Raw genomic sequence first — 23,889 nt, 5'->3', positions numbered from 1 at the left:
TGTTTTCACATCCATTTGATGAACTACCAGTTTGTAAATGGATGCTATAGCAAACAAAACCCTAATTGTTGTCAATCTTGCAACCGAGGAGTAGGTGTTAAAGAAGCCTACATTTTTCTTTTGTATGAACCCCTTAGCAACTGACTTGGCCTTGAATTTATCTTTTGTGACATCCGGTTTTAGTTTTTTTCTTAAAAATCCACTTACAATCTAGTGCCTTGGTTCCAGGTGGGAGATCTACAAGTTCCCAAGTGTGATTAATTTCCGAGGAGTCTATTTCACTTTTTATGGCTTCTTTCAAAATATTGCATTACGTGAAGTTATAGCTTCGTAATAGGTTATTGGGTCCTTGTCCACTAGAAATGTGAACATTCCATCACCCAAGTTTGTTTCTCTTCTTTGTCTTTTACTTCTCCTTAAGTCTAGTTCTTGCTTAGGTGAAGAATTGACTCCTTGAGCACTCACTTGTTCTTGGTTTCTAATTGGGTGTTCAGATGGTTCCCTATTTATTGTTTATTTTCTTCAAGGAAAGATGTACTTAAAGAACTTTGTATCTCGGAACTCTATTATTGTGTTATTTTCGCTAATATTATCAATTGTTTTAATTACAAGGAATCGATAAGATGCATTGTTTTGTGCATATCCAATGAACACACAGTCACAGGTTTTCAGTTCTAACTTTTTTCTTTTAGGTTCAGGTATTCCGACCTTTGCTAGGCAACCCTAAACTTTTAGAGTTCAAACTAGGTTTTCTATTATGCCGAAGTTCAAAGGGTATGTCCTTTCTTCTTGGGTGGTATTCTATTATATAGGTGGCAAGCCGTTAGGATTGCTTCCCCCTACAAATTCAGAAGTGCACCTGAACTAATTAGCATTGCATTCATCATTTCCTTTAATGTTCCGTTTAGTCTTTCTACAACTCCATTAGATTCAGGTTGATAGGGAGTTGTGGTTTCATGTATGATTCCATTTTCTTCAAAGAATTTTTTAATGGTTTGTCCATCATACTCAGTTCCTCTATTTGTTCTAAGTCTTTTTATTTTCTTTCCTAACTGATTTTCTACTTCAGTTTTGTAGTTTATGAAAGCTTGATCAGCCTCATCTTTTGATCTAAGTAGAACTACTTTTGCATATCTAAAGAAGTCATCTGTAAAAGTTCTATAGTATCTTTTTCCTCTTCTAGTTTCATAACATTTAAGGTCTCCTAGATCACTATGAATAAGTTGTAATTAAGGGTGTCAACGGATTGGTTTTGGATTGGACCCCATCCAGTCTAAAATCAATTTGGATGGATTGGACGGACCAACAAGGCATATTGGATTGGACCAATCCGGTCCAAAATATTTATTAGATTTGATTGGACTTGGTCTGTCCGTAACAAATTTATATTAGATTGGGTTGGATTAAGTCAGTATCTAGTCCATTGATATAAAATAAGAATATATATGTCAATGGACCGGGTTTGGATTGAAACCAATCTAAATCAAAATGAATTTGAACAGATTGGATGCTTCAGATATTGAATTGGACCGGTCCAAAACATTCATTGGATTGGATTAGACCTAGTTCATTTATAATGGTTTTACATTGGATTGGATCAGATTGGACCAAATCTAGTCCAATTGACACCCCTAGTTGTAACAATTCAGCTTCTCTTTGTAAACTTTTATGAGGTTTCTTAGTAAAATTTTGCTTCAACACATACTTGGCATTTTTCTTTTGTAAATTAATAGGAACATTCAAAACTCCTAATTTACATAATCGTTTTAAATAAGGATCACTACGATGTCCTAGTCTAGCATGCTAAATACCAAAAGATTCAATAATATAAGCAGAAGAAGAAACAGTTATATTCATAACAATATCAGAAATATTCAGTACAAACAATCCTCCAACATCATATCATTTTCCAATAAATACATTATTCTTAGTTAACACTGCCTTGTCTGCTTCAAATTTGAGCTTTAGTCCCACTTTATTGAGGAGTGCTCCCAATACCAAGTTCCGCCGGATCTCCAGCACATGTAGCACATCATTCAGCATTAGGATTTTTCCTGAAGTCAGTTTTGGGAGTATTTTTCCTTTTCCGATGACCTTCGAAGTTTGTGAGTTTCCCATGAAGACTTGATCTCCTTCAGATAGAGTTGTATATTCATAGAAGGAATTGCAGACTCCACAGATGTGCTTGGTAGCACCAATGTCTAGTACCCATTCCTTCGGCTTATCAACTAAGTTTACTTCAGTCACCACTGTCGCGATAACATCCCCAGTCAAATTGACCTTCGGTTTCCCAGAGTCCTTATTTCGGTACCAGTCCTTCTTGTAATGTTCGGGTTTGCCACATACATAGAAGTTTCCTTTCTTTTGTTGCTTCTTGAATTTCTAATCATTTTTCCCATTCAAATTCTTTTTGAATTTTGCAGTCTTTTCCTCCACCAGATTGGTTTTGGAAAACTAGTCATCATCTTTCTTTCTGTTATTTTCTTTTATCTTAATTCGGACCACTACTTGGTCCAAAGTAGTGTCATTTCTCTTATGCTTCATACTGGTCTTGAAATCATTCCATGCATGTAGCAGCTTTTCTATGAGAGAACTGGCAATGAATTCATCTGGCAGTACCATGTCTTCCTTTGCTAGTTCCCCCACAAGAACCCGGAACTCATCTATTTGGGCAGACACGTCCATGTCTTCTTTTATGGTGAAGTGCAGGAAGTTGGCAATGGCATATTTCTTATTTTCGGCATTTTCTAGAGCATACTTAGTGTCCAATGCATTATAGATTTCATAGGCATAATTATAGGAAGAATAAACATTGTACAGTTCATCAGACAAGCAGTTTAGGTTATGGTTGGTGCAGAGGTGATCGGCTGTAGTCCAGTGTTCTACAACAATAGAACGGGTTGGTTCCTCCATGTTTAGTGGGTTTGGTTCGGTCAATGCAAAAGCTACCCCTAATTGCTCTAAAGCAAACAATAGGTATTGTCTCCAACACTTGTAATTGGTTCCATTGAATGGTTCAATCTTAGAGAAATCGGGAACTGTTGACAGTATCTGGTTCCTCATGAAGGGGTTAGCAAAGATAGGTTCCATAAATGCGGTTTTAAGATTGTTGTAAAAATAGTAAAGAAGGCATAATGTAACTTATTGGTATTTGCTTTCCAAACCAAAGTTGTAAAGATGTGATGATGCAGAATCTCGAAACTGAGAATTGCAGGGAGAATGAGGGTTGAGTCGTGCCACTTGGTCACTCTCCTTAAACCGCATTTGCCCCCTACGGTGCAGTCGGGTGATCGCAAATCGGTTGCCAAGATAAACAACCCACAGGCTTCTAGTAGGGGTGCACTCGCTTACTAGACCTCCACAAACCACATAAAGGATGATGCTCAAATTACAGAGAAGACAGAGAAGAAGACTGTCGAAAGGGAACGTTGTGTGTAGACTGGGTCGGCACCTATTCAAAAAAGCACGAGGAAGAAGAGACACAAAAAAGAAAACATTTTAGTTTAAAATTAAATTCGAAAATTGAAGAGACACATTTTAATTAAAAAGTTGTAATTCGGTTATACCAAAAATATCTAGTGCATCACACGCACACGCACACGTGCCCCGACCCGGCTCGGCGTACGCATGTAAAAAGCACCCACAACCCCTCCTCACATGCATGAAATATCTATAGTGCTCTCCTCCTATGGGTCCCTACCCATAGAAAGAGCAAAGCTACAAATATACTCAACTTCACTCATTTTTCAAACAATGTGTGACAATGAGTCTTCCCATGCACTCAAGGGTGGGAAGAGGAAAAGACAAAAACAAGAAGGAGGAGAGAGATTCTTGAAAATTTGAATCTACCTCTAACAAAAAATGTATACATAATTTTATTATAGTTTATCACTTACCATGAGGCTGGAGGTAGGTGACAAACCCAGATTTGTCGCATGGTAGAAACACCTTATACTAAAGATCTTTGTAAGAAATACTTTTCTAAAAGGAAACCATGAAAACTTACCTTCTTGTGGTGTGGTCTGGTCTGGTCTGGTCTGCAGTGGAACATTGGGGAGGAATGAAAATAGAGAGAGAGAGAGAAAGAAAGAGAGAGGAAGAATAAGAAGAATATTAGGAAAGGGAAGAGAAAAAATTAAATGGTGATTTAACTTGTCATTGCCGTCATCGGAGTATCAGTTCAGATCAGTTCTTCATGCTTCAGCTGTCAAAGGAGGGAGTGACGAGAGATGCAGGAGTGAGGGGTAGAAAGTTGGAATCGGGTAGAGAGAGGTTTGAGGGGCTTTTGTCATTTTGTTTTTTTTTTTTCTTATATTAAAGAGCAGGAATGGGATTCTGATTCCCAGGGGTGAGGGTGGCCCAGGAATGGCCATTTCCTCAAGTGGGGGATTGTCATTATGCTTGGAATGGGAATCGGATTTCAATTCTGTCCAACCAAACCCCTGGACCATTTCAATTCCGGTTCCGTACCCTTATTCCTGCGAATCAAACGGAGCCTTACTACTTCCCTCGCTCCATAAAATCCTTAGTTGTATTCTAATTCTCCATTCAAATACTCAATTCTTAGAAAGAAAAGAATACATGGGTCTTTAAAAGAGAGAATGGTATTCAAGAGGGTAGGGTATGATATATATTGAACTATATGTCTACCTGCAAAGTATGATAGTAATTCTATTGGGTTTAGGAGAGAATGATGAGATCTTTGGCATTATGGTTTCAACAAAATTTCTACGAGAAGAGAAGAAAAAAGGAACCAGCAGGCATATTTAAATGAAAGAAATGTCACACGAAGAAAAAAGGAATCAGTAGGCATATTACTAATTTTTTTTTTCTACTAACATGTTTGCATTCAAGAAGGGAGCAAAGTTTGCTTACAAAAATATGCAGCAAATTTTGCACCTAAAATTGGTCAGTGTAGAAAAAAAAGACTCTAGTCATGAAATTTGTGTTTATAGCCATCATAATCAAATACATTTGTTAATAATACAAAATTTGTCAATGCAAAACCAAACCAACTTTGGATGAACATGCATATTTTCATTTGCAGTTTTACCAAATGCAACCTATTAAGGTGCAAAATTCCAATATACATTTTTAGAGTTTTCATTATGAAAAAAGTAAAAAAAAAAGAAAAGTTGAATAAATGGAAAGGTTTTTCTTTGTAGTATCCAAGTAAACAGGTCTTACAGTCTATCCCTAATTAAAAGAAAGCTATGGTGGAATAATCTAATTCGAAGTAAAATCATTGAAATGGGCAAAGCTAGAACTAGATGTGTTCTCCAAAAATGGAAGGGGATTAGCTTTTAATCAGTCATTAATCTCGAAATTGGAATGGATCAAGTGTATCCTTATTTTGATATTAATATATGGAATTTTGGTTGGATTCACCCAAAAATTGTTCCCACATACTTACCTACGAGCACCACCATGATGTATTGGGAACATCAAAGGAGATATTTCAATCCATAAAACACAAATTGTTTGAGAACATCAACCCATAAAAGACAGGGGAGATATTTCAAATGTACAGCTGTAATGTCTGATGGATAGAGATTAATCAATTAGAAGGTTCTTGAATAAAGGGAAAGCATCTGACTTGTGTTCTGAAGCGTTGGGACCCATATTTTTCTTAATAGGCATGAGGATAAGATCATGGTTCTTCGCTCTATTAAACAATTTTGTTTTATATTAGCCATTGAACAGGTTTTCATCTAGTCAGATGAGGTCATGTGTGATGTATTTATAATCTGATTGAATATGAACATATCCCTACATAATCTGTAATGTTTAATATGAGAAATAATTTATTTATCAAGTACCATCTTCAAACTTTTATTTTGGGTTTCATTTTTTTTCCTTCACTGGCTCTACTCAGCGCGCCTCCTCGTTAATTAGCTCTCTATTAAGTAATTTATTGTGTGTTTCGGAATTCAAAATAATCTCATGTTTTGGATATTGATATTTGAAAATATTTAGGTTTCGTTCGTTTTTCGATAAATTATTTATCTGCGTGGTAATTACAATTACCCATATTTTTTTATTTTATATGGCTGAGTTTGGAAACAATGCAAACAAATGTGAATGCAAATATATAGAGTGTAAACCGGTTCATATAAATTGTAAAATTGGGTTAGTTTTATATTGACAAATTTATTTTCTTACCAAACAGATTTTTAGCTATAATGGATGCAAACATGATTTTTAATAAAGCATATACTTTTTTTTTTATCAAAAGCCCACTTGAATGCAAATTTACTTCTTTTTTATTGATGTACTTTTACATCTTATTATCAATGTAAATATGCATTGATCCGTCATTTGTCAATACATAAATGTAATGTTGTCAAACACAAGCAAAAGTTGACCAGAGTGCAAATTTGCCCTGAACCGGGATTTACACTCCATTTGCATCATTTCCAAACACAGACTGTAATTTTCATTGACCATTAAAGATTTACTTGGGTAAGTGCATTTACCCATTGATTGTGCACGACCTGGATGCTCCTAATTGGAGGGTATTGTCGATGTCATTGGCTTAGTGGGACGGTCAATCTGCAAAACGAACAGATCAGAGAACCCGGGGTGGCTAATCCGGCAAGGTCACTCTAACGCTTAAGTCAGTACTTGGGTGTATGAGCTGAAAATTGTGTGCTTAAGAGCTAGAGAGCAAATAATCGTGCATACCTAGGTTTCGGATGGTTGATGCCCATATATAGGTGGGTTGCCGTAGGTCTCACAAAACGCTCTCAAGATCTTCACCCTAAGCCGTTGCGGTCCGTTTCTAGAAGGCGGGGATTTCGCTAACTAACGGGAGTTACCACTTCCTTCCAATTCGGACGGATAAGATTAATTCCTACGGGTTACGCGGTGTGCCCCCCGAGAGGCTCGGAGACAACTGTCAGTCTTCTAGATTCCACCACGTGTCAGCCTGATAAGCTTGGTCTTCTGAGATACCCGGGCCTAGGTACTATCCGAGGTGGCCAAGGTACCCGAAGTGGAGCGACCTGCTGAGGTGGTCGAGGTGTAGACCCGACCTGTCAAGGTGATCGGGCACGCAAAGTTAACCTGCCAAGTAGTTGAGGATGCTGAGTCCACATGTCCGTTGTTTACTAGGTCAGGCCAAATCACCCCTCATCACCCATGTTCTTTTATTTTCCCATGTAAATTTCATTAACCATTTTAGCCATAAAAATCCATTATTAATACGGACATTATCCCCCTAGGGAGAAATTATTTACCCACCTAAAAAATGGATATCATTTATCAATGAGAATCAAAATGGAACTCTCCCCCTCTCAAAATCTAGAAAATGAACGCCCCCCTTAATTCGAAGATGATTTAGAAATTATAAATCCCTCCATGATACATATTTTTTATGTGTAAACTTTGTAGGGGTTTATATAATTATGAAAGACAATTTGTTTGAGAAAGGGAATTTAATGGATGACATTTGCCCTATGTATCAGCTGGAAGTCGAATCTATATAATGCATCTTTTTTTGCTTGTGTTCTTTAGCTAGGACCATTCTATTTGCTAATCTCCTTCTTCTTTGATAAAAAGATAAGATCAATTATTTTATGTAATTGATGGTTGAAATTGATTTCCAAGGCAATAGATAATAGATAAGAACTTAAATCTATTTTTGATTGGTTAGATATCACTATTTGTGAACTCGGGATGAAATATTAGGTTGTGTTTGGTTGACTGTAAATCTGAATCAGATATAAATTTGTCACTCGATTCAGTTTTGCATATGTTAATTTGTAATTAAGATTTGTACTTCTACCTAGGAATGGCAACAGGGCATTCAGGTTCAGGGCAGGGGGTCACACTTCCCATTCCCAACCCACCATTGGAAAAAATTTTAGCAACCATCCTTAGTCCCCAACAGAGATGATTTTCACCCATATCTCCGAATTTTTTAATTAAAATTTTGTTTTTAGAAAATAAGTTTTATTTAAAATGAAGAAAAAATTAAATATAAATAATATTTTAATTGATATATCCTGCCCTATCCCATTCCAACCCCGATTATATATATTAATACAAGTAATATTATAAATAATAAAAATAATATTATATGTTTATTATAATATATGCACATATATTTGATATTTATAATGAGGACTGGGATGGGATAGAGCGGGGGACTAATTCACTCTCCGTCCCAATCCTCATCCTTGATCAGGTATCCTTATTAATCCCCATCCTGTCCCTGTCAAAGGTAGTCTACATCCTTATCCCCGTAAAGTCGGAGAGGCTGGGTATGAACAAGGGAGGGGAAAATTGTCATCCTTACTCCTACCTGATACAAAATTAGTGGTTTTGTCTGCCTTGCATCTACAAAATGGATGTAAAATTTGCACCACCTTCCTTGTACCTCATTCTATAGGGAGTCACATCATCTTCCTTTCTAGGTCACATCCAAACAAATAACTCTGGTCTTACCTCCATTCTCTGGCATATAAGATGGGACCACACTAAAATTTAGTTCTCATTTTACTTTTCACAAATAACAAAAGTCAAATATGAAGCAAGTAACTTGCACCCTGATGCATTTACACCGGTACATGATATCTGTAATCCAAAATTTGTTTTATAGTGTATTAGAAACCATCATTCTGATTATGTTATTGCTACTCAAACAAGATCACAAACCAACTCCCTCTATTAAGCCCTTGACCACAAAAGTACAAAATGTGCAACAATCCTTCTTGTATGAATTCAATTATCTCCATCTAATCAATGTCATCAATACAAACCCAGATTGAATGCAAAATAAGGAAGCTCACTTATCACTGGTTTATGGCTTAACTAGCAATTTAGAGGGCGATTGCCAATATGTATCAATTTTAGTATAAATGTAAATATGTAGAGTACAAAATCTTATATTTTGTATTATTTTGTATGTAATGCTGTGCATATTTACATTTATACTGCTTCCACACTGAGGCTTAGAAACAAAAGGAACTGCTACATCAGCAAAATCATGTTATTTTTGTATTCAAAAACAAAATTGACAAACACCCCCTAATCATTCAACTCGTGAAGGGGGTGTTTGATTTTTGTTTTCATTTTAAAAGCTAAACCATTCAAATTAGTGAAGCTTCTTCAAAGCTCACAGGAAATTCACTGTACAAGGGTGGTTATTTGGGCACATCGCCTTTTTTTCTATTGTTCTTTTCCATTGACAAGAGAGACAGATCTTCTTTATAGATGAAAGATACCTAGTTAATTAGACTGCTTCAAAAGTTAACTATGGACTCAACCTTCTGGAAATCGAGTCAACTCCAAGATGTCGCCATATCTCAGTCAAGCACAAGAATCAGGGCTTAATGCACTGGCCATCTTAGTCCTATACCTAAAACCACATGGGATCTCGACAAGGACGTAGCTAGGGTTTAATCTTAAAACCATCTGTCCGGGTCAGTGTTTCTGAAACACAACTTAGAGGCTGAGCCGCTTTTTCCTCTGGATTAATGGGATCTTCCCAGCTGATAATTTGATCAGCCGGAAGTTATTGGTGGAGGACGCACTCCGTGGATAGCATTAAATACACTGTCGAACGCAAATTCATGAAGGCATGCATCTCTCAAATTCAGGGGGGTTTGTTTGCGTTTGATGGTATATTTATTGCTATCCTTGGCAGGAATCCGAAGTCTCTCTCTTTAAGCTCCATCTCCAACAAGGGAACCAGTTGCCAAAGCCAAAGACGGTGGAGAAGGCAATATTATATGGTTATTGGGTTGGAAGCGAGAGGAACTGGTCGACCCGTGCCTCGGAAGACAATGAATCGCCTGCGCTTCAAATGGTGTCTTCTTTTCGTTGACAGTACGTTGAAATCAATGCTTTAAAAATCGACCTGAAACTTGGAATCGTTTTCGACACTTTTTTGATGAGCGGTTCAACCATTCATTAATGTAAAATTAAAATAAAAAACAGTCAAAACAGTTGTTTCATTTGATGGATTGATGGTTCAATGGCCTGGGTTAACGGATTGTTGATCAAGTCAATAATTTTTATCCTAGAAACGGTTTTAGGTCAAAAATAATCAGTTGCCTGGATGATTCTCGGGTCAACCAGTCCAACTGTCAAGTTCAGTCCAGTTTTCAAAATCTTCGTTGGCTTTGAAAATGGAAAAGATTTTAAATTTAAAAATAAAACCTATTCAACAATTCAATAATTCTGAAACTACTTATTTGCAGAATGATGAAGCATCAACACCGGAGTGATATATTATCCCAAAAAAAAAATTATCTTATACCGGTAGAGAATAAAATCTTATTCAGAGACCTCATCTAAGAGCTTAATCTTGTAGGTTGAACAGTTTCTAGAGATGTTATTAGAGCCTGTTTAATTTGACCAAGTGGTCTACATATGTCTACCAATTAGTCAATTCCACACTCAAAACAAAGTGTTGACTTTCATAAAGAAATTTCTACTCCAAAGTATGTAAAAGCACATATTAATGTTTGTAATCCAATTTACTAATCAAAATAAAATTAAGGATGGAAATTTCTATCCTACCCGGTAGATATCCACCCCTATCGTCTCCCATGGGGTGGGTTTTTTTCCTTGAAGAATGGATTTTGAGGCAAGGACAGGTTTTGAGATTCTATAAACCATAGAGTACGGGTAGAGTACAATATTCGGCTAAACCCAACCCTCCCTGGCCTGCATATTATTGAAAAGCATATAAATTTTATGTATTAGTTATTGAATTTAATAATATTTTGAATTTTAGTGAAAGATAATTGATATGTATTTTTTACATGGCCTAATTAAATAATTGAAAATTTTGTTGTTTATTCATGTTATTTTACTTATTTATTGTTTATACATGACAAGAAATAATAGGTAATTGGATGTGGGTTCTAAACCCAATCCACCCTCACCCTTGAATGCAGGGAGGGTAGGGTAGGTTGGGGAGGTTTTGCATTTTCATGTGCAGGGAGGGTTTGGGTTCTCAAAATCCAACTCACTACAAGTTTTAGGGCAAGTACGGTGTTATGGACGCATTCGTGGGGAAGAAGTACCGCCGCCGGCAGCAGTAGTAACGTGGGACCCTCATCAGATTATCTAGCTAGCCACAGTTCATCTTACCTTATCCTTATCTTATCTGCTTCCGTACTCTTATCTTATCTGTTCCAATAAGGATTAGTATAGAGTCTGATTTATCTTAGGGAGTTTTTATCCTTCTTGAGTAGGGAGTTTTATCTATGAGTCTTATCTATCTTATCTGTAAGCAGTTTAGTTAGTCTTATCTAGGAGTCTTATCTATCTTATCTGTAAGTGATGTAGCACGATCCGGTCACTCCTAGCTGGCACTCGCGTGGCTCCTGAAAAATACCTGAGATGAAGAAGAAGAAGAATCCCTTGGGGGTTTGCCCGGTGGGGACACTCCGATGCTTAAGTCAGTACTCTATAGAAGCAAGGAGAAGGCAAAGACTAAGAGTGTAGATAGCGCATTACCACTATACTCAAGAGATTAGGAGTTTTTCCAGAAGAAGTTTCTCCTCTACCGTGAGGGCTTTTATAGGGGCGTTCGTGTCAGGTCGGGCATAACCGCCACTGGGCTCCTGTCACAGCCGTTACCTGCCAGGGCTGCGCAGGTGGCCGTTGTGACGTATCTCTCGCCCGGGTGAGTGACACGTCCCCAAAGTGGCAGGCACGCCTCCGCATGCCAAGAGACGTGGACGTAGACTGTCGAAAGGACAGGGACTGCGCCGTCAGTAAGGAAAGTGGCGCAGTCTGATCGGTACAGCCTATCAGATAGAAGCTTCCTGAGGAGTGCTCATGTGGCTCGTTCCCGAGCTACTTTGCAGCGAGCTCGGGATGCTTCAGGATCACCCTTAGTAAAATTGGTCCCTGGGATGACTTATCTGCTTGGGGGCTCGGGCGAGCTAGTTTCCCTACCTTGCGAGCTAAAATTGCCTCGGAATATCCCTTTCGGGGTAGCTCGGGGAACCCAAAGCTCGCGTTGTGGCGAGCTCCTTCTCTTGCGAGCTACGGTGTAGCGAGCTACTCTATGGGCTCGTTACTTCTTCGTACGAAACCATGATGCTGAGTTGTCACTCGTGCTGAGTCAGGTCCACGTGTCGCCGTTTCGTAGGTCGGGCCAAATCATCCTCCATCAATTGCCCCCCACTCCTCGAGGTGAGAGTGTTACCTTAGTGCGAGGAGTTTATGAAGTGCGATGGACTGATTTGACCAAAATTCAAACTTGATTGACCACTCACATTAAATGTACTCGCGAGAATCAGGAGATTTTCTAACTTTTCGAATTCCGAAAACGTGCTGTAGTGGCTCTTAACTCTGGGCATCGTGCGGTCATCATTACCTTAATCGTGAAAGACGTGCCACCAATCACTTTCGGTTTTTAGAAAGTGTGCGGTCAGTGCGCCTGCGAGCCGTTGGATCTGCTTTGATCTGGGCCTCACTTTCTCTCAGGCCATCTTGCTGTTTTCGGATTCTGAGGTCGTGCATTCATCTAATCTACTCAAGTTCCTCAGTTTACTTCGTTTCGTCTCTTCTGGTGAGTCCCAATCGCTGTCAACCATATCCAGGTACCCATACCACACCTACCGCCGGGGCGATAACCAGGACGATGATGCTCCCTCGAGCTCATGAGGAGGTTGGGAACAGGTTCCGGAGGCTCGGGAGGCCTCTGGTGATGTAGCATCTACCTCTCGGGGGAGGGAGCCTGGCACTTTTGGCCCTTCCTCTATGACGGCGAAGAGACTCAGGTCTCTAATTCGCTACTTTCACCTCCCTAGGGACCTGGCCTACAGTCTCCCCACTAGCAACTTCCCTTGGGAGCATGGTCCCAATGAAAAAGTCGTCTTTCAGGAACAGCTCGAGGCTAGCCTGCGTCTCCCCCTGCACCCCTTGATAGTGGAGGTGCTAAACCATTTTAACATCACCATCGATCAGCTTCATCCCAATGCCATTCGAAACATGGTTGGGACTATATCTTTGTGTTATGAATATTGTCTTCCCTTTGACCTTGAAATTTTTGTTTCTATTCTTTGTATAAAGAATGCCGCTCCCAGGGTTCCACCGGAGAGGCGCTTTTACTACCTCTCCCTATCGCGGCTATAAGCTCTTGTATGAGCTACCGAATAAGATTCCTACTTGGAAACAGGATTACTTTGTAGTTCGTAATCCCGAGGGATGGCCCTTAACAACTTCTTGGAGGGGCGCCATCCAGGATCCTGGGGCCGAGCTAGACCCCGAAATCCAGAAAACGATGCCTTCCTGTGCATCGGTAGGCTTCCTTTGTTCGGACTACTTGGCCAAGGAGAAGCTCGTGCAGGCCGGCCTGAACCCGGGTAGGTTGTCCTTTTAGGTCGCATAGTTTTTGTCTCGACATGTTCATACATAATTTATTCTTACCGAGCTAACACTGATTTCTTCTTGGCCGCCATCATGTCGGGCATCAACTCGTGCCATCTTCTCTCGAGCAACCAGAGGCGCAAAGTGAAGAGGTCGTGCCCCGACCGGACTCCCCCCTCAGGGGGCACTGAGTTCGGTTCTGTCGTGCCAGTTTTGTCCTCCCCTCTGCCTGAGATCCCGGCACCTCCGCCCAAGGGGACTAGTGGGACTGGTGTCGGGAGGGACGAGCTCACTCAGCAGGGGGTATCTCCCAGTAACCCCCTCCAGCCATTCCCTTACCCCCTGTTCCTGATGGGTAACTGGGAAGGGGTGAACGACTACCTCGTGGCCCGCCGGAGGAGCCGGAAGGCGATCAGCAATGACGATGTCGCTCACTGGGGGAATATGGAACCCAAAGCGCTTTTCGCATTTGCCGCCTCCCACTGCATGGTGGTAAGTAGTCCTTACCCTCTCATCCTTTCCTTTCTTTTATTGTTTTCTGACCTTATTCCCTTGTTCAGCAAGTGAACATCGCCATCCACGCCATGGCCCTTCAAATCAGAGGACCCTCGTTCAGAAGCTCCAAGGCAAGCTCGACCAGGCCCAAGGCGAGCTCCTTCACACTCGGAAGGGGAGCGAGGCCCAGGAGCTGCTCGTCCGTGACCCGGAGGCGCAGATCTCCAGGCTTTCCGAAGAGAGTGCACGCTATAGAGAGGAGTCATCGAGGGTGGCAGTAGAGAGGGAGCTCCTTTGCCAACAGGTTCGGGACTTGGAGTCTACACTTCTGGACCGAACTCGAAACTTCGACACCATGGTGGAGGCCGAGCGGGAGAAGGTAGTCAGGAACTTCAAGGACTCCCAGGAGTATCACGACCTCCAAGTGGAGTATGGCTTGAGCTCGTACCGCTCCGGATTCAAGCTCTTCTGCTGATTAGTCCAGAAGAAGTTCTCTGGGCTCAACATTGACGGCATCACCATGAAGGGCCTGGCTCCCGAAATGGCGGACCAGGCAGAGGAGGAAGAGCCTGACTCCCCGGAGGACGAGGACGAGGTGGAGGAGGTGGACCCTTGAGGCTGGCGGCTCAGCTTTTCTGTTCTTCTAACTGATCATTGGTGGTTCCCGGGTGCCAGAACCCGGTCTTCAAAGATCTTCTTGGGCGGTTGTGCCCCTTTTTTATCTCTTGTCGAACTTTCTCGAGCTGTTTAGCTCAGCTTTTTGTTTTTTTTTTTTGGAGTGGCAATGAAATTTCTTCTTCCGCTAAGTATGGTGTGCTTTCTTATTTTTGCTAAAGCGATCTCGTCACTCGAGCTATTAGAGCTACATACTCAAAATAGGATTTTTCGGTAATCATTATCCCGAGTTATCCCTTAGTGTTTAACGCATCTCCATGGTATTACCGTGAAGTAGTTACTGTTTGTGCCCGGACTGTGTGTTCGTAGGTTGTACCTTGGTCCAACCGATGCATTGAGACGAGCCATGCTTCGTAGGATTCAGACCCGAGCTGCTTATGCCCCTGATATTTCATACCTTGCCTTTATCGATGAATTGGCTAAGTCTTCCATGGTGCCAAGGTCTTAGTTAGCTCGGTGTTTTAGCCCTTAGGCTAAGGGGGTGACTTATAGTCTGCCCTTGAAGTTTTCCCATGCCATAGAGGCGACTGGTCTTGTTGCGTCGAGGTCGCGTTAGCTCGGCATTTTGGCCCTTAGGCTTTGAGAGTGACTCATGGTCTACTCAATGGTTACAGGTAATACTGCCTTAAGTTGACAATATTCCATGCCCGAGGTACTTGTTTCCCTTCAAGGGTTTCGAGCTCGTATGTTCCTTCCCCAAGCACCCGTTTCACTCGGTAGGGTCCTTCCCAATTCGGTCCAAGCTTGCCAGTGTCGGGCTCAGGTACCATAACTTTATGAAGGACCAGGTCGCCGACGTGGAGATTCCGCTTCTTGACCCTTGCGTTATAGTACCGAACTACTCTTTGTTGGTAAGTTGCGGTCCTGATATATGCGAGGTCCCTTACCTCATCGAGTAGGTCGAGGTTGGTATGTAGCTCGTCTTCATTTGCCTTGTCGTCATATGCTTCCAGTCGTAGCAAGGGAACCTCAATCTCAACTGGGATGACTGCCTCGGTGCCATAGGTGAGGTTGAAGGGAGTATCTCCTATGGCGGTCTTCTCTGTGGTTGGATAAGCCCATAGAACACTAGGTAGCTCGTCTTCCCATATTCCTTTAGCTCGGTCCAACCGTGCCTTCAGCCCGCGGAGGATAGCTCTGTTCGTGACTTCTGCCTGACCGTTTGCTTGAGGGTGTGCAACTGAAGTAAAATTCTGTCGGATTCCCATATCTTGGCACCAGTCTTGGAATCTGATGTCCTCGAACTGCTTGCCGTTACCAGAAATCAATACCCGAGGTAATCCAAAGCGGCACACAATGTTCTTCCAAAAGAAGTTTTGGACATTCCGGGTTGTGATTGTTACAAGGGGTTCAACTTCTACCCAGTTGGTGAAGTAGTCCACTGCTACTACTAAGAACTTCCTCTTGCCCGTTGCTAGCAAGAATGGCCCGAGTAGATCGATGCCCCACTGCGCAAAGGGCCACGGGCTGGTGAGATACTTGTGGTCAGCAGCGGGTTGGTGGTGAATATTGGCATGTCCCTGGCATTTGTCACATTTTCTAATGAGCTCAATAGCGTCTATATTCATTGTTGGCCAATAATATCCCTATCGGAGTGCCTTCTGGGCGAGGGCCCTGCCCCCTAAGTGCCCACCGCACAACCCTTCATGAGTGTCGCGGAGTACGAGCTCGGCTTTGGTAGGTCGCAAGCAACACGGGTAGGGAAGTGTGTAGGATCTCCGGTACAGCCGTTCGTCTATCATGACGTATTTGGCTGCCTGGCGCTGCACCCTTCTGGCTGCATTGCGATCTGCAGGGAGGGTCCCGTGTAGCAGGAATCTCGCGAGCGGGTCAATCCAGCTCAGCTCTGCTTGAACGATGGGAGCGACCTCCTCTGCCCCCCGCCCCCCCCCCCATCGAGAATGCTAGGCCGAGGCAAGTCCTCTATGTACACGGTTCTCATAGTGATGTCGCTAGCGCTGGCTAATCTGGACAGGGTGTCGACCTCAGCGTTCTCCGACCTTGGGATTTGCCTAATAAAGTGTGACAGGAAGTTAAGCAGGGCCTCCCTAACTTTGGCTAAGTAAGCAATCATGGTTGGCTCGCAAGCTTCGTACTCGCCAGTGACCTGGTTGACCACGAGCTGGGAGTCGCTGCTGATAACGATGTGCTTGGCTTTTACTTCTCTAGCTAGAGCTAGTCCAGCTATCAATGTCTCGTACTCCGCTTCATTGTTAGATGCCGCGAACTCGAAGCGTAATGCGTACTCCAGTTTCATGCCACTTGGGCCGTGCAGAACTATTCCGGCCCCGCTGCCCTATTGGTTCGAGGAGCCATCTACATGAAGGATCCAGGACTCCTCATCCCAACTCATGCTCGGTCGAACTAGGAGAGATGCCACACTGGCTGCTACCTCACGGGGCACGGACTCGATCGGCCTGGGAGCTTCGGGCTCACCCGAGCTGGGAGCCTCGTGCTCAACCGGCCTGGGGACTTCGGAGCTGAATGTGCACTCAACAATGAAATCTACTAAGGCTTGGGCCTTAATGGCATCTCGCGGCTTGTACTGGAGGTCATACTCGCTGAGCTCAACGGCCCACCTCGTCAGCCGACCAGAGACCTCGGGCTTAAGAAAGACTTGTCTCAGAGGTTTGTCGATGAGGACGATAACAGTGTGAGCCTGGAAGTACAGGCGGAGCTTCTGAGCTGCGATTACCAGTGCGTACGTCAGCTTTTCTATCTCCAAGTATCTTGTCTCTACTCCCTGCAATACTTTACTAACATAATAGATGGGTCGTTGAACCCGATCTACTTCTTTTATTAGTACCGAACTGACCACTTCGTCGCTTGCTGAGAGGTACAGTTCTAAAACATCGCCCTCCTCGGGCTGGATTAAGATCGGCACACTATCGAGGTATTTCTTGAGCTCATCAAACGCGAGCTAACAGTCTTGGGTCCATTTGAACCCTTTGCTCTTAATTGCCTTAAAGAACGGCAGACAGCGGTCCGCCGATTTGGACATGAAGTGGCTCAAGGCAGCTATGCAGCCATTCAACCTCTGAGCCTCCTTCAACTTCCGGGGTGGTCTCATATCTAAGATGGCCTTAATCTTATCCGGGTTGGCCTCAATGCCGCGCCGATTGACGATGTATCCTAGGAACTTGCCCGAGGTCACACCGAATACACACTTGTTTGGGTTCAGTCTCATATTAAACTTACACAAAATTTCAAAAACTGAATGCAAATCTTGTAATAATTCATGTGACAATTGAGTTTTGACGACCATGTCGTCTACATAGCATTCTACTTTTCTGCCAATTAATGGCGCAAACAACTTATTTACAAGCATTTGAAAGGTTGCCCCAGCGTTTTTCAACCCGAAGGGCATAACCTTGTAACAGTATAGACCGAATAGGCATCTTGATTTGGTTATAGCCCAAATAGGCATCCAAGAAACTTAGCAACTCGTGCCCTGAGGTCGCGTCCACCAAGCGGTCAATTCTGGGGAGCGGGAAGCAGTCTTTTGGGTAAGCCCGGTTTAGGTCGGTGTAGTCGACGCACATGCGCCACTTGCCGCTGGCCTTCTTTACCAGGACGGGGTTGGCTACCCAGCTCGGGTAATGGACTTCTCTTATGAAGTCAGCTACAAGGAGCTTCTCGACCTCCTCGTCGACCGCTTTCCACCGCTCCGGGGATAGGTTGCGTTTCTTCTGTCTAACGGGCCTAACTATAGGATCAGTATTCAGCTTGTGAGTTATAAGGTCAGGGTCTATACCGGGCATTTCTGCCGCGGACCATGGAAAAATATCCAAATTTTGAAGTAAGAAACTTACCAGTTCGGATCGTAGAGGTTCCTTGACAGAAGCACCGATCTGAAGCGTCCGAGTTGGGTCTACTGCTAAGGTCGGGACTGCGACTGTTTCTTCCGTGGGCGCGGCTCGTTCTTCACCTTGCTCCGTAGGCCGCTCCAATTCGAGGTCGTCGGCCACCTTGGTCTTTCCCTTCAGGGTGGCGACATAGCACTTGGGGGACTCGAGCTGGTCGCCCCGCGCTACCCCCACACCGAAGTCTGTAGGGAACTTCATAGCCAAATGATAGGTGGAGACCACCACCCATAGGATATGGGTGATCGGCTGACCTATTATGGCATTGTACGGGGAGGGGGTCGTGGCCACCAGGAAGTTGTGGTTGAGTCTGACTACGCAAAGCCATGTGTCGACTTCCACAGGTACTGTTATTTTCCCAAGGAGCCGGACTTCTCCACTGAAGCCCACCAAAAGAGTGTCCGCAGGCTTCAAGTCACTTTTCTGCAATCGAAGCTGGTCGAACGCAGCTTTGAAGAGGATATCTACCGAGCTGCCCGAGTCAACGAGTATGCGCCTGACCTCAAAGTAGTTGATCCTCAGCTTTATCACAAGTGCGTCGTCATGGGGGTAATGGACCCCTCGTGCATCCTCCATGAAGAAGATTGGCTCTTCTGTCCTCGGCCGCTTCAGAGGATTCTATTCTTCCCGGGCGGCTTCACGGACTGACGTTCGAGCTACTGCTGAAGTACATTCCACGACGATTGATCCTCCCACTATCACGTGGATGGTGCCCCGAACCGACCTCTCTTCCGGAGGCTGCCTCTGTGACTGTTCGGCCGGCCTGCTGCTGGACTCGGGAGCATCCTTACCGTGCTCCCCTTGCCGACCTGTTTTATTATTATTATTATTATTATTATTATTATTATTATTATTATTATTATTATTATTATTATTATTATTTTGTACAAAGTTCCTTAAATATCCGCGACGGATGAGTTCCTCAATCTCGTCATGGATGTTTTTACAATTTTCGGTACTATGACTGTGATCTCTGTGAAAATTGCAGTACAGATTCTTATTTCTCTCATTGGGATTTCCCCTCAAACGGGGTGGCCACTTCACATATGGGGCATCCTTGATCACCATCAGGATTTCGGCCCGCTTCGCATTCAATGGGGTGTAATCAGTTCGGTCCGCTACAGGACCTCGGAACGACTGGCCCAGCTTTGCCCCCCGAGCTGCATCCTTTTTCTTTCGGTTGTCCCCTTGACTAGAAGGCTCTCCTTCCCTTTTCCTCTTTTCGGGCGCACCCTCGCCCTTCTGGTTGATCTCTTCTTCGGTGGCTATAAACAAGTCCGCGAGCTTAAGAAATTCGGTTATGGTAGCCGGTTGGTTGACGACCATGTGCCATTTGAACTCTTTGTGCGTCACACCTTTCTTAGCTGCTGTGAAGCACACGGTAGGGTCTAGGCGCGGTATCTGCATGGAAGCATCGTTGAACCGCTTGACATAGCCTCGGATGGATTCTCCCTCTCTCTGCACTATGTTGAGGAGGCTTTGTTCAGTTTGCGGGCACCGCTTACTGGTAACAAAGTGGGACGTGAAGGCTTGCGCGAACTACACCCAATTTCTTATTGATCTGAGCGCCAAGTTCCGGTACCATGTGCGGGCTACTCCTCTGAAAGTGGTGGAGAAGGCCACGCACATGCACGACTCACTGGCTCTCGCTAGGTGCATCTGCGACTGGATGGCATCTACGTGATCATTTGGGTCGAACGACCCGTCGTACTTGTCAAGAGGGGGGAGCTTGAAATCTTTAGGCATTGGGACCGTCAGGAACTCGAGAGATAGGGGGGATTGAACTGAAAGGATGGGAGCCTTGACTTCGTTCGAGCTTACCTCTTCTTTGCCTCCGAGCTCGGGCAGGTCATGGGTGGCAAATCGGCGAGCTCGGCGGCAGCATCTCTACTTCTTGGCGGGCTCGGCGTTTGTGCTGCTCACCTCTATGCTATCAGGAATGGTGTGTGCAGGAAGTAGCTCAGGCCGTTGGTGATGACTACGGACAAAGGGATCCTGCTAGGAGCCTGCGGCCAGGATCTCGAACTGGTTTTCTAGGAACGGGGTATCGGGCTTTGAGGGCTGAGGCGACGTGGACTTGGTGAGCTGAGGTCCTCCCGACTTGGCTGCCCGTGGCGAGGTCGGAGTGGCCGGTCTTTCTTGTCTGCCGCGGGCGGAGGCTTGGCTCCTTGGAGGGTTCTGGGGGGCCTGTCCTTGGCGTGAAAGGTGCTCCTCCTGATGATGAGACCTAGCTCGCTGCGAGACTGGGTGCCGAGGAGGGAGTTGCGATTGCTGAAGCTGCGGTTGAGGCAATTGGGGAAATTGTTGCTGATACTGGTACTGAGAGACCTGGTGTAGCATGTGCTGCTGATAGAGCTGGAGCTGTTGGAACTGCTGCATTTGAGCCTGCATGGCCCGCATGCACTGCATCAGGTCTTCCATTTGGTTCGGGTTGGCCGCTAGGGGCACAACCGAGGGTTCGGTGAAGGTTGCTCCAATTGTAGTAGGGAGCGGAGTGACGACGGGTGCCACTGCAAGAGGCACATTCAAGCTGGGAATTCCGTCCGCCGAGAGGGGGACGGTGAACTGTCCGATACAGACAATAGGAAGCTGGGGCTGTTCCCTGGAGTTATCCAGCTCCGTGCTTCGTCCGATGTTGCTAGAGGAAGCCATGAGTGTTGAGTTTCTGAAGAATAAAGAGATGTGAAAGTTTAGAGAAAGGCTTTTCGAAGCATTTCCCACAGACGGCGCCAAATGATGTTGTGCGATCCGGTCACTCCTAGTTGGCACTCGTGTGGCTCCTGAAAGATACCTAAGATGAAGAAGAAGAAGAATCCCTTGGGGGTTTGCCCGGCGGGGACACTCCGATGCTTAAGTCTGTATTCTATAGAAGCAAGGAGAAGGCAAAGGGCTAAGAGTGCAAAGAGCACGTTACCACTATACTCAAGAGATTAGGAGTTTTTCCAGAAGAAGTTTCTCCTCTGCCGTGAGGGCTTTTATAGGGGCGTTCGTGTCAAGTCGGGCGTAATCGCCACTGGGCTTCTGTCACAGCCGTTACCTACCAGGGCTGCGCAGGTGGCCGTTGTGACGTACCTCTCGCCCGGGTGAGTGACATGTCCCCAAAGTGGCAGGCACGCCTCCGCCTGCCGAGAGACGTGGACACAGACTGTCGAAAGAACAGGGGCTGCGCCGTTAGTAAGGAAAGTGGCGCAGTCTGATTGGTACGGCCTGTCAGATAGAAGCTTCCTGAGGAGTGCTCATGTGGCTCGTTCCCGAGCTACTTTGCAGTGAGCTTGGGATGCTTCAGGATCACCCTTAGTAAAATTGGTCCCTGGGATGACTTATCTGCTTGGGGGCTCAGGCGAGCTAGTTTCTCTAGCTCGCGAGCTAAAATTGCCTCAGAATATCCCTTTCGGGGTAGCTCGGGGAACCCGGAGCTTGCGTTGTGGCGAGCTCCGTCTCTTGCGAGCTATGGTGTAGCGAGCTGCTCTATGGGCTCATTACTTCTTCGTACGAAGCCACGATGCTGAGTTGTCACTCGTGTTGAGTCAGGTCCACGTGTCACCGTTTCGTAGGTCGGGCCAAATCATCCTTCATCAGTAAGCAGTTTAGTTATCAAGGAGTCTTCCTACAAGGAGGACTCTTACCTCTTGTAATCTCCTATTTAAGGAGCCTATGAATTGGAATAAAGCATTCAGTTTTCCAACAAGAGAAGAGTGAGGAGAGTTCGGGTGGTCTCTTAGACAAATCACCCATTCGGCTTTCCACAATAGGGTCTGCACGCAAGGGAAGGCGCAAGGGGAAGTAAGAGGTTCTCCCCATGGGCCGACCCGTTACGAGATCCTAATGTTATGGACGCATTCGTGGGGAAGAAGTACCGCCGCCGGCAGCAGTAGTAACGTGGGACCCTCATCAGATTATCTAGCTAGCCACAGTTCATCTTACCTTATCCTTATCTTATCTGCTTTCTTAGTCTTATCTTATCTGTTTCAATAAGGATTAGTATAGAGTTTGATTTATCTTAGGGAGTTTTTATCCTTCTTGAGTAGGGAGTCTTATCTAGGAGTCTTATCTATTTTATCTGTAAGCAGTTTAATTAGTCTTATTTAGGAGTCTTATCTATCTTATCTGTAAGCAGTTTAGTTATCAAGGAGTCTTCCTATAAGGAGGACTCTTACCTCTTGTAATCTCTTATTTAAGGAGCTGAAATTATTGAATAAATATATCAAATTTCTAGTCAAGAAAGAGAGTAAAAGGAGAGTTCAATGATCACTTGGACAAATCACTCTCTAGGACGCCAAGATAGGTTCAGCTAGGAAGGGGAGGAACAAGAGAAAACAGGAGCTTTTCCCCGTGGACCGACCCGTGACGAGATCCTATGCCCGGGCCCATAACATACGGGTTGGGAGTTTTAAGAAGATGGATAGGGTCTAGAATTTACAAAACCCTCCCCGAGCTCACTCCATTGCCATCCCTAATTAAAAATATTAATTATGGAGATTTTTAAATTATATATTAAGCATAATTTAAATATTTAAAATAAATATAATTACCAAATAAATAACAGGTTTCAAATAAAATAATATTATTAACAAAAGTAAAAAATCAAAATGATATATACATGGGTGTAATTTCCACCATACGGGTCATTCTCTAGTTTCAACAAAAAGTATGGATAGAACTGTTATTGTCCATGTTTCAAGCCGGATTTTAAGCCATTTTGAAGTCATCAACCATTACCATGTCATAAGGGCTTCTGTTATTGTAAAATGTCAATATCCAACAACTTAATTGAGCCAGCAATAGCAATAGGTGTACCAAGGTGTAGAGTTCAAGACATTGATTTGAGCATGGACCATGGTCGTTCAAATAGTGGACGACCAACATTCACCGTGATCTGGATGGTCTATACGAGTGACCAGGAACCAGCCAGTGAACCGGGCCATGCATTTATGGTATGCCAGGATTTTATAGCAGCAACCAATTCTTCCAACACCAAATGTGGGCTCGTGAGTCGTGAATGTGAGTCCGGATATCTGTGAGGAGCAGATCCCAATTCCATAAATGAGGTTTTGATCTATTTTCTAAAGAGTGATGTTTGTGGGCATTGTTTTTCATGCACCAACTGACTGTCCTTGACTGGGCAGTTAACCCATGAAAGTCATTTAACCAGGACCTGGAAAGGCCGTCAGTTCCTTGAATTTAACAGCAGACACCTGAGGAGTGAGGACTCATATTGAACCAGATTAGATTGGACCAAATCCCGTCTAATTGACACTCCTATTAGGCAGCCCTGATTTACGATTCTGTGTTTGTGTTTGGAACAACAATTTGAATGCCTCTGATCAGTATATTGCTTTGAAGGATAATGCAAATTAATGGGTTTGGGGATTTGAATGCCCTCCCCGTTTTTTTCTTCCTTTGGCTCCTATTAAGAGATGGAAACTGGTCCTGAGTTAAATTTTGTGATAGATATGGAGAACAAAACTGAGAAGTCAAAACCTCCTTTTCGTGAATACGGGAGATGCTAGGAATGCACGGA

General features: G+C 43.9%; 1 protein-coding gene across 1 annotated transcript; it reads right to left on the bottom strand.

The window, feature by feature from the left end:
- Positions 1-1,902: 1,902 nt before the first annotated feature.
- On the bottom strand, positions 1,903-3,090 carry LOC104587075 (uncharacterized). Its single transcript, XM_088888191.1, has 2 exons — positions 2,509-3,090; positions 1,903-2,382 (listed from the first exon to the last, which is right to left on the bottom strand). Exons 1-2 carry the CDS (start codon positions 3,088-3,090, stop codon positions 1,903-1,905), a joined length of 1,062 nt encoding a protein of 353 aa, XP_088744317.1.
- Positions 3,091-23,889: the final 20,799 nt, after the last annotated feature.

Source organism: Nelumbo nucifera, chromosome 5 (assembly GCF_055504915.1).
Source record: "Nelumbo nucifera cultivar China Antique chromosome 5, China Antique-T2T, whole genome shotgun sequence".
Lineage (NCBI taxonomy): Eukaryota > Viridiplantae > Streptophyta > Magnoliopsida > Proteales > Nelumbonaceae > Nelumbo > Nelumbo nucifera.
The sequence above is the reverse complement of the archived record's forward strand: the minus strand, read 5'-3'. Positions and strand labels throughout refer to the sequence as shown.

Bases quoted from the DNA above. Each gene is read 5' to 3' on its own strand.
- LOC104587075 (XM_088888191.1), bottom strand. From the start codon at position 3,090: ATGGAACCTATCTTTGCTAACCCCTTCATGAGGAACCAGATACTGTCA. The intron at 2,383-2,508 runs GTAGTGGTCCGA...AAAAATGATTAG, and splicing joins ATGACACTACTTTGGACCAA to AAATTCAAGAAGCAACAAAA.